Raw genomic sequence first — 15,602 nt, 5'->3', positions numbered from 1 at the left:
TCGTATGAGCGCACAGTGCGGAGTCGACACCTCAGCAACGACTCCGGCGTCCATTGCCAAGAGCACCGCTCTCTTGGCGGCAGGACTGGCGGCTGTACACCGTGTATGGTGCTGACTAGGACTGCTGGGCGACTGCCAGGGAGGTAGATGACTGGTTGTAATACTCCGTCTTGTCAGGTAACCCGACCCCGGACAGGGCGTCACTGTGGAATTAGTGTTTAGAGGCGGGCTATGTAAGTTGGTTCGTCACATGAAGCCTTCAGACTTTCGGCGCCGGGACGCCGGGCTGTGGCTGAGTCGGTAGGCCGTCTGAACTACCAATTCAATCGACAGGGCATGACTTTGTCTATCATTCCCCCCCGAGACCACCGGCCCGCCCGCCTGATATGCTTTGGCCGAATATGCGCTAGGTCTGTGGTCGAGTTGAACGTTTGCATGTCATATGAGTTGGGGCTGTGCTGTGATTGTTAGAACTGCCGGCTCGGGCTGCCGGCATCGCTCGTCGTCTGAAGGCACGCATGCACATCAAAAAGCCTTGTAGAAATCACTCAGGCCACCCTCTCTGCTGCTCATCAAATCAGGGATGCAACCCGAGTATGAGACTGGGCCGCTTTCCATCTTGACCGAAAGGCTCCTCTTGAGCGCTAACATTGTTTGAAGAATATAGTACAATATACAACTTTGCTACACTTTGGATATTTCCTCTACAGCCTTACTTGCTGTTGGCCTTGACTGGCCTGACCGTCAAGTTGGCACGCGTCGCCGTACCCAGCTTGTGCAACGCCAACCTCTTCTCCCACACAGGTGATCTGCCCTCGGCGACGGCGATGATCTCCTCGGCCATCCGGTGCGGGAACTGCGTCCGACCACTGCCCTTGGAGGGCTTCTTGTTGACGACATCCAGGATCCATTGGAACGCCGTCCGCCGTCTCTGGCGCACCGCCAGTGGGGACGGCAGCTCCAGAGGCCGACCACCACCGGCACCACCCGCGATGCGGCGGATCTTGACCAACGGCGCTACCGAATCGACGGCCAAGGTAAGGTATAGTACGGGGTTGAGAGGGAGATGCGCTGGTGGCGGGGCACCAGGAAGCAGCGGGTATCTCGGGTTAACGATCGGGGGAGAGGAGGTTCGAAGGAAGTTGAGGACCATAGCCATATTCTGAGGGAACCTTTGGTTAGCATACGATTCATTTCACACCCCATAGCCCCATATGAATATCATGCCCAGCTGAACGTACCCTTTGCGCCTGACTCTTCTTGCCATCTCTCATCATCAGGTTGGTCAATTGGTCGAGCACGGGGTGGTATCGGGCCTTCAAGTGGCTGTGGGGCGGCAGCGGGAGCTTGGGCAAGGGGAACTTGTAACCCGGGGACTGCGGCGTCGCAAGCTCCAAATCCTCGGCGTTGGCAAGTAGCCCGCCCGAGGCCAGCACCTCAAGGTCGCGGAGAGGGTCGCCGTTTGATGGTGTAGGGGGGATGGCGCCGTCGCGGTAGAGCGCCTCTTCCTGGGCCTCCGTCAGACCACCCCGAATTCCAGTGGCCTGTCCTTCTGCAGCGGCAGCGAGTTCTCTGAGAGCATCGGCGGCCTCATCTTGTGTCTGCTCCGCCTGTGGTTGTCGTCAGCTACGTTCTCCGCAATGGACATTCTCTCGTCCATATCAACGGCCGTGACCATACCTGCTGTCCTGGCGCAGACTTGGAAACTTCCGACTGGCTCTGAGAGAAAGCATCGTTTCCAGACCGTCTCAATGACGGGATCTGACTCCGTTCACCCTTGCTCAGATCCGCATATCCTCGTTTCGTGGCAGCCCAGACCAGAGGTTCTTGTCGGGAGGCTAGGGGCCTGGAGCGTAACGCGACAGCTCGACAGGCGGTTTGAAAACTCGGCCGCAGGGACATGACGGCTCTAGATCGAATGTGCCGGGGGCGCAGACGGCCAATTGACGGTATCGGGGGTGTCGAGCTATCGGTGTGTTGACAAGGAGTCGCAAGGCGTTTGACGGATTGTGTCGCAGCGAATCCGTGATCACGAAAATTATTGAGTCGCGCGGGTATTGCCGCTCCACTCCTGCGGTGGTTTTGCTTACCTACACCTTGCAGGTTGAGCTGCTAGCTCTCGACGGAGAAAAAGTAGCTCCATGCGCCGACTTGAGCTCCAGTACTCCCGGGCACAGCATTTCTCCAGGCCCCACCCCAGTCAGGCCGGGTCGGGCCCGTGCCGTCAATGGCGTCGCCCCATCCACTTACATAAGCTAAACTCACCTCCCATCTGGTCACCGAGGTATGTACCGGTACTGTAGACCTTCTTCACCCACTGCATGCATCACACCATCACCCCAAATATCTCACAAGTGGCTTGCTCGGCCAGCCAGTTACGGGACTCTCCCTTGAATCGACTGCAAGCCTTTTTGGTCCAACCACTGCAAGGCCACAAACCAACATCCCCAATCCCATCACACCTTGGTAGCTTGTCTTAAAGCCCCCCTCTCATCCCTTGGCCGATGGTCACAACGTCCGCGTTGCATCAACATCCCGCATCCATGGCGGGTAAGAGAACCCGCCCAATTCCCAGGCAACCGATAAACATGTTCCCGATTTCAATCGCCCATATCGAGCCTTCCTTGATCGCATCCCGCCCACATGTCGCACCACGCCACCCAACTCATACAACCCATGTTCAACCCCTCGCTGCATGTTGACCGAATAGGACGGTCACATCACCGAGGATGCGTGATCAACTTCTGCCCATGCTGCAGAGTGTGTGCAGACTCCTGCAGACGGCATTTAGCGGCTCTTGTTTCTGCTTTTCTCTCTGCCTCTGCTCCTGCGTTACGGCATTTCCCTATCTCTCTGGAACTTTACCCCGAGCTACTTCCATTCCGTTGACAATTTCCTAGTGGCAACTCTTCGTGTAGCACCTGATCCATCTCCACGTCCACAAGCTGGCTGGACTTGTAGTGTTGAGCTGGGGGGGCGTTAGCCTGCCGTCCTCCCGTTGCTAGCAGACTCCCTGGCTCGTGCTTTTCAGGGGGGCACTGCGCCGACACCGCTTTTCTTTGCTGCATTGGTGATACCAGCACCCAGAAGATGACATCGTGGGGGAAAGACGCGCGAGCGAGGGTTCGCCCTGCACATGCCAATCGACACCCCTCTGCTTCCCAAGCTGCTTTTCTCATGATAAGCTTACTGTCACGGGGCCACTGAAGTATTCTCGCAAGCTATTGTGACAGCATTCTTTTCACCAAGATAACAGAGTGATCAATAAAACCACCACACATGGGCTAACTGCATGTGCTGTGGGAACAAGTGGATACGCCATCGTAAATAAATAAAAAGGAACTCTCACATGTTGGTCCTCATCTCCTGAGAATCTTTACGGAAGGACCAACTCGATCAACGTGAATCTTTTTCTGGCTACATTTCCCGCATCCCTTGCGCTCATGATTGCTTTTCCCTCATAACGCCGCTCCGAAAAGAAGCAAAATCCAACTGTAACCAAAACACTAAGAAGCAGCTTCGTCTCGCCGCCTAAGAGGCCGAATGACCGTCGGCTGTCTGCCGGTCCTGTTTCGCCAAGGTTCTGTCTCGTGTTGGAATTTCTTCTCCAAGCCCTTTCCCAGACGTGTAAGATTGTGAGGATACAGGGAAGAAATCCATGCATGCCCCCTTGGATTGACCTGGTGAATTGTTTCTTTTGCGCCGTTTCTCCTCAGCCAGCGCAACACCAAAGCCATTCCCTTCGGAACCCCAATTGACCGTTGGTAGAAATGTAGTCGAACGCCGATGTCCGTAGTGTCCCCTTCTGCCGTGTGGCATTGGCCAATGTCTCCCAATCCCAACTCCAGGTGTATTCGTACAGGTGAACGGCCGAGTAAGGATCAGGAAAGCAAACTTAAAAAAAAAATGTTGAGAAAGGACAAGAGTGAAGCGCGACGCTAACAATGATGCTCGAATGGTGTTCGCTGCAAATTGGCGGTGTTATCGCACGTCTGTTCCAATCCGCTTCTCACCAGCTGCCTCTGCTGTTGGCTGGCGAGCTGGGGTTCGAGCCGGTGAGGTAGTTGAGGGCCATTTCGGCAGCGTCTTCCTTCGCGTTGTTGAGGTTCTTGCCGTCATACCAGAATCGCGCGGAGAGAGTGCGTCCATGAACGGTGACTCGACTGGACCAAGCGGTGCGGCCGCCTATGGTAGAGCAAAAGATCAGTCATATGAACCATTGATCGTGTGGGGTGATCCGGCATTTAAGCTCACCACGTCGGTCAGAAACAATCTGGAAGACAGGAGGGAGAATATTGGCCTCGCGACAGGCGTCTGCAAGCAATTGTCAGCTTCAAGACGATGTGGTGAATGCAGTGGTGTGCTACCTTCAAGGCGCTCCTGCCAGGTTCCTGCTTGACTATTGTACGAAGAAGCAGACATGGCGACGGTCGACGAGTAGGACGTGTTGGAGTACATGTATGCAATGCTCGAAGCAACAAAGGGTGGTTCTAGAGTTCAGGTTCTGGTCGGTATTCCGGGTTCAGAAGACGGCGTTGGAGTCGGTTGGGATCGTGGGTGCCTGTCTCGAGACAATCTATGGAGATACTCGGTAGTTCTTATACTCGGATCAGGTTGGTCGTCAAACGAATGGGGATAATCCCATTGGGGTAGAAAGATTATGATGTGGCAGGACAAGATTAGCTAGATGCTGTTCTGAAGGCAATGAAGTGTTTGCACAACGAATGCAGACGACGGGTAAGGGATCAATTGGGCTGGTACCCTACGGCATGCTGCATCTTCGGATGGGTAGAGGTGGGAGGAGTAAAAAGGTATGGAAGAGGAGAGAAAACAGGACATTATCCAAAGAATATCAAGTCCCAATTCCGTTTAGGTTTGGTACGGGCAGGACCGCGTCGTTTTCCCGTGTCGTTTCTTTTTCTCCATGCCCTGGTACTTGTCTCTGATGACCGCCGGCGGCGAGAAGAGGGGTGTGCCACTTGGGTGTGAGTGCTTTTGCTTCGTCTGATACCAGACCACAGACCAGACCGGACGTGGGGTGTGTGGTACTCGCGGCGGAACGTCGTGATAGCCTTGGATCCTTAGCGTCATCTTTTTTGGTTGAATTTTTTTAATCCTTATTTGAACTTTTTTTCTTTTCTGCTTTGCCTTTTCTCACACCCCTGGAGTACTTGCTAGCCGTCGAATACCTCCCCCCCGCGTGGTCGACCGGTACATGGGTGCCGGAGTCCATGGGTTTGATGATGGACAGGCAGCTGGGAAAATATGGGCTTGCGGGACTTGAGACAAGATGGCATAGCTCCACGGTTGTATGTAAGGTAAATTATCCCCTAACCTACCTCTGAAGGGAGGCCGGGAAATGGCCGCAGCGCTGAGCAAGCAGCTGATTGGGAAGTGGCTTTGCTAGGCTCCCTTACCCGGCGCCCCGGGGGGGTAGGGGCCAGGACCAAGCAGAGTGCCGACCCGTCAGGATGGAAGAGGAAATTGATTGGGGCTTCAAGCCGCAAAGGCAAGGGCTCGTACATGGCCAAACGAGGGAGGGGCGAACGAACAGACGAACGGAGGGGACCGAGGAGAAGGATTGGAAGCAAATTGTAAACGGTGGGAAAAGGCAGGGTGCGAGTCGACCAGGGGTAAGACTGGAATCTCCAGCCGAGAAAGGGAGAGGAAACGAAAGGTTACGAGAAGCGGATGCATACAGCCTGGATGTATCCATCAAAAGTGAAGTGCATATCCGTATCTATGTCATGTACCAAAGATATGTGGTTGACGTACTACATTACATGGTACGTGAGTTTTCGTAGAGATATGCATCCTTGGGCGGAAAGCGAACAATGAATGGGCGAATGAGGATAAACCCGTGAGGGTACCGGGAAGGGAGTGGGAGTAGGAGGAGCGACGAGGCTGGAGAGCTGGAGCAAAGGGTTACCTGCCGTGGCGCCACGTCCACGCAGTCAACGCTTCAGCCGACCCTGGCTAATCATAACCAGGGCTGGCTGGCATCTGCTGGTGATCAGTACATGAGGCAAGGTATTGTTTTGACATTAATAGCCTTGACATCAGCCAACAAGTTGATAATTGGGCAATCAAGCTAAGGCAAAGTGAGGGCGGACAAAATCTGGGCACTGGGCACTGGGCAGCTCTGAGCTCTAGGCTAACCACGCCAGGGCCATCTGCGGCAGCATCGACTCCGCCAGCCGGTGAAGCGAAAGGGCTGGGGTAGTGGTGCTAGGCGGCCAGTGGTTGGGCAGGAGAGAGGTCTCGCCTCCATACATGGCAATTGTAGGAAACTCGGTCAAGGACGTTTGGGCCTCATCGAGACCATCCTCGCGGCGATGGACTGACGTTGGAGTCCATCATCTAAAGCAGGGGGGGTTAGGCCGTCGAGCCACGTCGATTCGATGCGCGATGCGCGATGCGGCAGGGAAGGGCGGGGGAGAGGCAAGTAATGTATGTACCACTATGCTGATGCAGTTAGCAGAGGGGGGGAAGGGGGTGAGATCGGGCAGCACTGGCTCCCCGTCGTCATTTTTGGGGTGTGAGAAGAAGATCAGGGCAGGGCGAAGCAGGGCATTTTAGCAGGGCTGGCTAGACCACAGATGACGATGCTGATGCTGGTGCTGATGAGGGATTTGTGATTTGTGTGAATTGCGAAAGGCCATTCGGCTTGATGGGGCAAGACCAGAACATGCTGTGTTGAGAACTGCTCTAAACTCCCATGCCAGGCCATGTGCTCATGCTGTTTGTTCGGCTGCGTCCCTTGTACGGATGTGCATCGCAATGAATGTAATGACAGCATGTGCTCAGGACAAGGTACGTGCGGCCAGTTAGCTGGTCCTAATGGCCGCACTGCTTCGGGTTTAGATCAGGTCCAGGGAATTGCCGGTCGTCGTAGCTGTAGTGAAGGACGGGCGGGATCGTCCAGAGTGACAGGCGGCGGCGGGTTGTGCAAATGCAGCTCGGATGCAGCTAGAGCAACACGCACAGCAGCTCATTGAGAACGGGGAGCCCGCGGCTGGCCTACGTCTCGCAGTGACGGCGGCCTAAATGGTCTGTGGAGGCCTTAGTGGCCAAGGTAGCATCGGGGATGGGAGGAGCCCCAGCCGGAGGGGGTACCTAGCCGACTAGCTGCTTGGCCTGCGAGTCTAAGGAACCATCATGCTTCCCCGAAACGAAGAAGACAGGAAAGGGGCGATGGAACCGGGGAGTCGGGGAGTTGAGCAAACGTAGGGGACACTGGTGGACGTATGTACTGACCGGGAATGAAAGAGGAGAAATTGAGAAAGGGAGCGAGGGTGAGGTTGGCTATGGAAATGGAGGTCAAAGTGGAGCGAAGTATCCTGGTCTTTCTCCAAGCGTAGCCTTGTAGGTATCTTGTTCCTCTCACTCTCCTGGCACTAATCCGCTCAAGATGATGCGCTGGATACAGGCCTAGGTACTACCGGTATTGCTGAGTGCGGATACTACGCAGTAGCCCAGTTCCCAGCATCCATCATCCATCCGCACACAACAAAGCGAAGCTTTACCGGCGGGCTTGTTTTTTTCGTAGTGTGGTCTAGTCCATTTTTGCTGTGCTCTGTGGAGTTGCGTTCGTCTCACCGTCTTTTTTGCCTCCAAACTTTCTTTCCTTTTCAGACGGTAATGGTAAGTGATGCTACTTTGAAGGTAACTTAACACCCGGGATGCTTATCAATGTAAGAGAACGCAAACTACCGATTGTAGAGTTAGGCCAGGTGCCCGGCAAATTTTGTACATAACAAGGTTGACATACGAAGTTTTTGCTGCTCTGGGTACTCTCAGAAGACGAACAGGCTGGGGAACCGGAAAGCAGGAACAGGCAGGGAAGAGCTGGGCAGGCAAGGCATGCTTCGGGTCGCTGCAACAGTGCGCTCCCGTAAACCCCGTGGGAAGAAAAAGAAAGAAACAGGGAGCAAGGAGCATCGATCGCCATGTTCCTTCCCAGGCTTCAAAAGGCGGCCCAGTAATAACACCCTGAAGGCACGCGCGAACAGCAAAGCAAGGACCAGGGCAAGGGTTGTTCTCCTCAGGCAAACCCTTTGGCCCCTATCCCAGTCACAAGGTTCAGTCTTCGAACTCAAAATCGACAAAAATACATTCCTCGGGTTGCGGACTTCGTCACCGCCTTACACCTAATTGCAACCTCACACCCACCGTCGTCCCTCCTGCTAAGCTTGCGCACTGAGCCTCTCTTCTCTTTGCTTGTGAGAGCCACAACTAGGTTAGAACGCCTAGCAAGCAGTTGATCGTGAGCGTTCATTTATCGCCAGTAATATGTTCCAGTTAACAGCCCAACGAAATTAGTGCGGCCCGAATGTTTGCCCATTGATCGGCGTTCACCCTGGACGGGGGCCCTGACTAGGAACAAGAGCAGAACAGGGGCACTGGAGCTCCAGAGTGCAGACGGACTGCCGCATGTGTGCAAACAAGGGTCCATCTGGTTGAATGGTGCTCTTGACCAACCCGTCGGGACCATTCCAACGTCCCCCGGACCTACCGCAGCCTCTGCCTCGTTTCTGCTCGCCCCTCCCTTCTCCTGACATATACGCTCCAAGGTGCACCTATCGACTTATCTGAGACCAAGAATCGCACCAATGTCGACGCATGGACGCTGCGTCGGGAGTTTGCCATCCGTGTAAGTCGATTGGAGGCGAATTGCCAAACGGTGACAGCAGCCACCTCACGAACCTCTGCTCTGGTGCTTCAGCCCCTGCCAAAGCCTCGGCGAGTCTCCGACTCGATTTAAGATTTACGCCACACCTCACACTCTCCTCATTTACACCGATGTCAACGGCACCATGATGAGCGGTCAGCCGTGATCCGTCTACCCCCGGCATGTACCCTTCTGCCTGCATCTGATCCCGCCAACCTAGATGTTTGACGCAATCTGCAAGGAGGCAAAGATCCTTGCTCGTTGTAATGTTGTCAATGTCGTTGTTGTTGTTGTACCAAGCTGGCGGAGCGCACGGCACAGCGGCAGGTCTCAAAAAGTCGCCCCGTGTGGAACACTGCACGATTCTAGCTCCCCCTCATCCGCAGCTTCGACATCCATGACGAACCAACTCTGTTGTGATATTTCTTTTTCTTACACGGCTTCGTCCATCCGGAATACATACCCTCTAATCAACATGCTTGCAGCGATACGACCGAGAGACTGCCTGCATTTGCATGGAAAGAGCGCAACCTCCAATGACACAGGGACGGGGAAGAAAGCTGCCTCTGGGAAACTACTGCGAGTTTCGGTGGAGTCTGCATACCCGAAGATCCCCGATATATTTGCAATGATGATCTCTGTCCCAGTGTCAATCGACGGTTGATGCTGGTAGCATGTTAGTGTGTAACATTGGCCCTGCAGATGGCGCAAGTTGCCGGTGGCCAAAGTCAGTAACGTCAGTCAGTTAATCGACAGTATGCAGGTGCTTCTCGATCCTTCGCCGCCCTGCTAGACACCGCCAACGCAGCAACGGCAACTAAAACTGTTTTGTATGCAAGAAATTGGTGTCAAATGCGCATTCCCCCAGCCAATGTCTCGCCAGACCTCAGTGGAACGATATATTGGGCATTTCGAAGATGCCTAGAATAAGCATGCCACGACTTTGCACAGCAAAGCTACTGCTCGAAAGATCCACACCTGCTTGGCCGAGCTACGTGTCGATTCAAGAAGGAATACTTCCTGGCAAAGATTTGCCACATCATCTATCTGGCGGCAGCTGGCCGCTTCTTCCGCCCTACTTTGGGCCCACGTGGACGTTCTCCTTGCCCTTACATACATGCCATTGCCCGCCTAGATGGCTGCATGGAAGCAGAGACTTATCGGCGATCATCCTTGCATGGATCGGGGTTATACTAAGGCGGGGATGGGATGTGAACTGGAATGACCCAGGGGATACAGGTCAATATTCAGGACATGAAAAGGTTTGTTAGGTTGGAGGGACCTGGAATATTGCTCGTCTCTGCCGATATTTGGTAAATGCTTCTTTGGAAAGCCCCGGTGAACTAACGATCAGCTGGCCAGACTGCAATCATTTGCGGGCGGTTGACAGGCGAGGTCGAATACAGCAGAGGCCAATGCAAACCGAATGAATTCGTGGGCATAATTCGGGATCATATTTCTCGGCGCATGAGGAATTCATGGACACTCTCCGTCGGTTTATGGAAGGTCACGTCGAAAGGCTGCCATCCGGCGGTCCTCAGCGATGGAATGGCTGCAGTCGGTGAAGATAACCTGGAGGTCGATATGCAGCAGGGAAATATCCAAAGAGAAGGCCCTGTCGACATGGTATCGATGGCGAGCAGCTTTCCGCCGAGTATGATATGCAGAAAAGACTCAGTGATCTAGCTCATGAGGCTTAGCGGGCTTGCACTCGTTCGACCTCTGCATGATTTGCCAGCCGGGTGACATTTGTATGGCCGGCGGTCATGACACGCAGATGGCAGCCCGTACCTTTCATGCTCAAAATCTCCGTTCCCGCTGCGGTGGGCCTCCCGGTGTATGACGGACATGTTGGGCTCCAGTTGGCCGCTTCGAGGGTTGCACTTGGGCTTCTATTCGGGGCGTTCGCCGCCCGGTCCGTTATCAGTTGCGGATGGCCAGTTGCGCATCACAGCCTTCAGTGTAGGACGGTGCTCCTTTGATGAATACGAGCCGCCGGTGGCCCATTATCAAGTTGTCTGATGACGTCCCTTGTCGTCGGATCCGCGTTGCGCAACATGGACGTTGTGCCACCAAAAGCTCAAAGAGCCGCCAGATTGGGGTCAGATGGGGCGGTGTCAATGACAGGCACGCTCATCCAATCGTTTACAGAAAGCAGCTGGCCAACTGGCAATCAGGTATCAACAACACCAGGGATGCGTGGCCGCCAGAGGCCTTGAAGTCGGCGGGCGGACGGGGTGGGTGTGGAAGGGTGGAGGAGGATGGAGGATGAGCACGTCACAGCCGACACACCTGGGGGCGCCGTCGCGAGGGTTCGCGAAAACAAGGTGTGGTGCCGCCTGGGCTGTTGGCTGCGAAGACTGTTTGTGCTACCCTCCTATCTCCGTTCTCTGTCAGAACGACAGGATGGCCCCCAAGGATGAAGCCATCTGGATCCGGAAATAGTCCCGTGGACGGAAGTTCGGGTACCATGTGAGACGGTCGTCTTCCCCAGTTGTCTAATCGAAAAATGGCCTGGAAACGCGGGGGAGGAATGTGTGGGCCGTGGGCGCCGAGTTACCTCGGTACGTCCCCACAGCCGACAGATCGGGGGGCTGAGCGACGTTCAGACTTCAGTGTCCTTGACGGCCGGATCGAGTCAGCTAGACTGCCGTCAGTATCGTCGCTGTGGCCTTCTTTATTGCGGTTTTCCTTTGCCTCCTACACCTCTTAGACTGGCATTCTAGATTCTTGTTGTCTCTTTTCCCGCGTTCCTTGGAGCCCGTCGCCGTTTGTGTTGCACAACCGAGAAATAGAACGCGCCCAGTCCAGACCAGTCCAGTTTTGCCTAACATGCCCTTCGACACTGAGCTGACCCGACAGTTGGGTATCAAAGGTACGTCAAGAGAACAGGATGCACAACACATCCGCAGCGTCACCATGCGCCCAGCCCCATCCCATTCCGGAGGGAATCATTCGCGACGAGCAACCCACGCTGACACGTCCTCGCGCGCCTTGCAGTACCCATCGTCCAGGGCGGCATGCAGCACGTCGGCACAGCCGACCTCGCCTCGGCCGTCTCCAACACTGGTGCCCTCGGCATCATCACTGCCCTCATCTTCCCAACCCCCGAGGAGCTCCGCAAGGAGATCCAGCGCTGCAAGACGCTCACGACGCGCCCCTTCGCCGTCAACATCACCCTCCTCCCGGCTCTCGTCCCGCCAGACTACGCCGCCTACGCCCAGGTCGTCATCGATGAGGGCATCAAGATCGTCGAGACGGCCGGCAACTCGCCCGGGCCCGTCATCAAGCAGTTGAAAGCCGCCGGCGTCAAGATTCTGCACAAGTGCACGACGATCCGGCACGCGGAGAGTGCGGTCAAGCTCGGCGTTGACTTCCTCAGCATCGACGGCTTCGAGTGCGCGGGCCACGTGGGTGAGTCGGACATTACCAACTTGATCCTCCTCTCGCGGGCGCGCCAGTCGCTCAAGGTGCCCTTCATTGCCAGCGGTGGCTTCGCCGACGGAGAGGGGCTTGCGGCGGCTCTGTGTCTGGGCGCCTGCGGCATCAACATGGGCACGCGATTCATGTGCACGCTCGAGGCCCCCATCCACCACAAGATCAAGGAAGAGATCGTCAAGGCAAAGGAGACGGACACAGCCCTGCTGCTGCGGCGGTGGAGGAACACGACGCGGCTGTACAAGAACAAGGTCACGGAGGAGGCGATCAAGGTTGAACGGGAGAGCACCTCGGGAGAGTTTTCCGAGATTGCGCCACTCATGAGCGGCAAGAGGGGCAAGGAGGTGTTTGTTACGGGCGATCCCGACTACGGCGTGAGTTTCCACCAAATGTCGAGCTACAGATTGCGAGTTTGCTAACATGTTCGGTGCAGGTTTGGACGGCTGGTCAGGTCATTGGATTGATTCATGACATCCCGTCGGTCAAGGATCTGGTGCCTAGAATAGAGAAGGAAGCGGAGGCAGCATTACGGGAAAGGCTGACGCTGATAAAGCCGGCGGCCAAATTGTAAAGAGCATCCGGGTGTATCTTGAGAGATTTAGAGATGTAGAACGGTGTCCGTGTACTAGGTAGGCATGCTACGTTGCGATGAATCCACAAACTGTCACGATGTCATCCTAACGGACCGTCATTTGCGGCTTTCCTGTGCAGTGAGTCGCAAATAGGCTATTGACGAAATGTCACTGAGAAGGAGGTTGCTTGTAGGTATTGCAGGCAAATCCGCCGTTACGTTTCGTCCCATTGGCTTCTGTCGGTCGTTGACTCGTAGTGCATCTTCACATGACAAAATATTTTACAAAAAGGAAATCGGGGGAAGCCCAATACACGGATGCGATCCGACATTCTTCAAGCCAAGAAAACACATGTTCCATTTCAAGGACAAAGCAAAGCCCCAACCATGGCTTTGGAAACAAGCACTGGGCCCTCCAACCCCCCAGCCTCTCCATCAAAGATTAGAATGGGCAAGTCTAGGATAGTCAACCAGGCTACCGTGGTTGCTCAGACAAAGGTCAAGAGAGTCCCGTGACGGAACTGCAGAAAAAAAAAAAAAGCACGGGGATCACCTGCAAATGCTTGTGACGCAAACAGTTGGGGGTTTCGTCAGCCAGCGACCAATGATGGGTGGCTGCTCCCCCGCAAACCGGCCCTGGCGGAATAGAAAATACGGGGGATGCGGAGCGTGGAGCTGTTGCAGACACAGCGCCAGAAACAGTAGTAACTCCAGCGGAGCGAGCATGTGAAAATCGCTAGCTCGGGTGGGGGAGGGGGGCGCGGGTCCGGGTTTCGCAACCAGTACGGTGTGGGCACTGGAATGCCTCGGTCGGATTCGAATGACCCCAGCTGACATCAGCGCCATGCTCGCCCCAGTACGCTATTTCTCGAGGCAGAGGTGGCATCGCGGCTCTTTGTCAGTCTCCCATTTTCTCAACATCCGAGGCTCATTGTCCATTCAGATCCGAACCAAAGATTCTAGCCGCCACTTATTTTCGCAGCTTTTCCATTGATATACTTATCCCACCTCCATACCATTTCTCTTCCATCGACCCTGCCTGCCTTTACTTTCTGCCATCCTCCTAATCCCGAATTCGAAAGCTTCACATCTACAAAAATGGGTGGTGAGTACCAGCATTGAGCATCAAGGTCTCCTATCCTCTGCTAACCAGACCGCTCAAACAGCCCTCGAGAGATTGACTCAGCTTGGCGGCCAGTTCACTGGCAGCGGCAAGGAGAAGATCCTGCAAAAGAATGCTGACGATGTAAGCTTCTCAAGCTCCCCGCAGCTCCTCGGCGCATCATGCAACAGCTTTGCTAACAGCATGCCTCTCTCACAGGTCGTCGTCACCGCAGCCCTCCGAACACCCTTCACAAAGGGCGGCAAGGGTGGCTTCAAGGACACCCAGGCCGCTGACCTGATGGCCGGTGCCCTCAAGGCTCTGCTCGAACGCTCCAAGATCGACCCCGCGCTCGTTGAGGACATCGCCGTCGGCACCGTCCTGGCCCCCGGCGGTGGTGCTACCGAGATGCGCGCCGCTGCCCTCGTTGCCGGCTTCCCCCAGACCACCGCCGTCCGCACCCTCAACCGACAGTGCTCTTCTGGTCTGCAGGCTTCTGTGGATATCATCAACCAGATCAAGACCGGTATGATTGACATTGGTATCGGCGCCGGCGTCGAGAGCATGTCCACACAATACGGGTATGCTCTCCCTCTACGTTCACATTTTCCCCGCCTTTTGGTGACTGACTTATTTCTCTTCTAGCCCCGGCGCCGTCTCCGAATTCTCCGAGCAACTCGAAAACTTCCAAGAGGCAGCAAACTGCAAGGTTCCCATGGGTGTCCTCTCCGAGAACATGGCCCGCGACCTCGGCATTCCCCGCGTGAAGCAGGACGCCTTCGCCGCCTCCTCGTACGCAAAGGCCGCCAAGGCTCAACAGGAGGGTCTCTTCGACCAGGAGATTGCCCCTCTCAAGGTCAAGTTCGAGGACCCCAAGTCTGGCGAGACCCGCGAGATCACCGTCGACAAGGACGACGGCATCCGTGCCGGCGTCACCGCCGAGTCGCTTGCCAAGATCAAGCCCGCCTTCGCCAAGGACGGTGGAATCCACGCCGGCAACGCCTCGCAGGTCTCTGACGGCGCCGCCGCCGTGCTCTTCATGAAGCGCTCGACCGCCGAGCGCCTCGGACAGCCCATCCTCGGCAAGTTTGTGTCTGCTGCCATTATTGGTCTGCCGCCTTTGCTCATGGGCCAGGGCCCGGCCAAGGCCATCCCCGTGGCCAACGCCAAGGCCGGCATTGCTACCGAGGATGTGGACATTTACGAGATCAACGAGGCTTTCGCTTCGCAGTGCCTGTGGAGTGCCGAGCAGCTCGGCATCCCGTTTGAGAAGGTCAACCCCAAGGGCGGTGCCATCGCCTTCGGCCACCCTCTCGGCTGCACCGGTGCGAGACAGATCTCGACGCTGCTGTACGAACTGAAGAGGACAGGTAAGAAGATTGGCAACACATCCATGTGTATCGGTACCGGTATGGGCATGAGTGCCGTGTGGGTTGCCGAGTAAATGGGTGTGAGTGTGGGATGATCAACTTGTACTTTAACTAAGCATTGGGCCTGGTTGTAAATCAACAACAGAATGGTTCTGGATTTAGGCGCATGATATACGATTGTCTATGGTTTTTTTATTTCACAATGAGGCTTTACGTGACGCAGAGTTTTGTGACATACATACATCCAATACATTACTACATACATGTTATTGTTACCAGTGGTCCCCTTAGACGTGGTAGAATTATCTGAACTATGCTCAGCAAACGTCGAAGACTGGACTGTCCTATCTTCCGTGCCAGGGACTTGGGCCCCTAACTAGACGAGCTGGACCACACATTTCACGTCCGTCCAAAGCCACGGATGGACAAGGGGGCAGGCCCCAGGGCAAA

General features: G+C 55.3%; 4 protein-coding genes across 4 annotated transcripts; 2 read left to right on the top strand and 2 right to left on the bottom strand.

Annotated features, from left to right (window-relative positions):
- Window positions 1-712: 712 nt before the first annotated feature.
- Window positions 713-1,902, bottom strand: EsH8_VI_001250 (mitochondrial 37S ribosomal protein uS7m; the record flags this gene model as incomplete). Its single annotated transcript, XM_083272503.1, has 3 exons — window positions 713-1,162; window positions 1,242-1,610; window positions 1,681-1,902. 3 exons carry the CDS (start codon window positions 1,900-1,902, stop codon window positions 713-715), a joined length of 1,041 nt encoding a protein of 346 aa, XP_083127677.1.
- Window positions 1,903-4,009: 2,107 nt separating this feature from the next.
- EsH8_VI_001249 (uncharacterized protein) lies at window positions 4,010-4,458 on the bottom strand (the record flags this gene model as incomplete). Its single annotated transcript, XM_083272502.1, has 3 exons — window positions 4,010-4,185; window positions 4,255-4,314; window positions 4,368-4,458. 3 exons carry the CDS (start codon window positions 4,456-4,458, stop codon window positions 4,010-4,012), a joined length of 327 nt encoding a protein of 108 aa, XP_083127676.1.
- Window positions 4,459-11,503: 7,045 nt separating this feature from the next.
- EsH8_VI_001248 (NAD(P)H-dependent flavin oxidoreductase) lies at window positions 11,504-12,680 on the top strand (the record flags this gene model as incomplete). Its single annotated transcript, XM_083272501.1, has 3 exons — window positions 11,504-11,546; window positions 11,672-12,483; window positions 12,543-12,680. 3 exons carry the CDS (start codon window positions 11,504-11,506, stop codon window positions 12,678-12,680), a joined length of 993 nt encoding a protein of 330 aa, XP_083127675.1.
- A 1,098-nt stretch (window positions 12,681-13,778) lies between these two features.
- On the top strand, window positions 13,779-15,226 carry EsH8_VI_001247 (Thiolase, N-terminal domain-containing protein; the record flags this gene model as incomplete). Its single annotated transcript, XM_083272500.1, has 4 exons — window positions 13,779-13,785; window positions 13,847-13,926; window positions 14,002-14,363; window positions 14,428-15,226. 4 exons carry the CDS (start codon window positions 13,779-13,781, stop codon window positions 15,224-15,226), a joined length of 1,248 nt encoding a protein of 415 aa, XP_083127674.1.
- Window positions 15,227-15,602: the final 376 nt, after the last annotated feature.

This window comes from Colletotrichum jinshuiense, chromosome 6, assembly GCF_051148585.1.
Source record: "Colletotrichum jinshuiense chromosome 6, complete sequence".
Lineage (NCBI taxonomy): Eukaryota > Fungi > Ascomycota > Sordariomycetes > Glomerellales > Glomerellaceae > Colletotrichum > Colletotrichum jinshuiense.
Note: the sequence above shows the minus strand (reverse complement) of the source record. Positions and strands in the feature narration are given on the sequence as shown.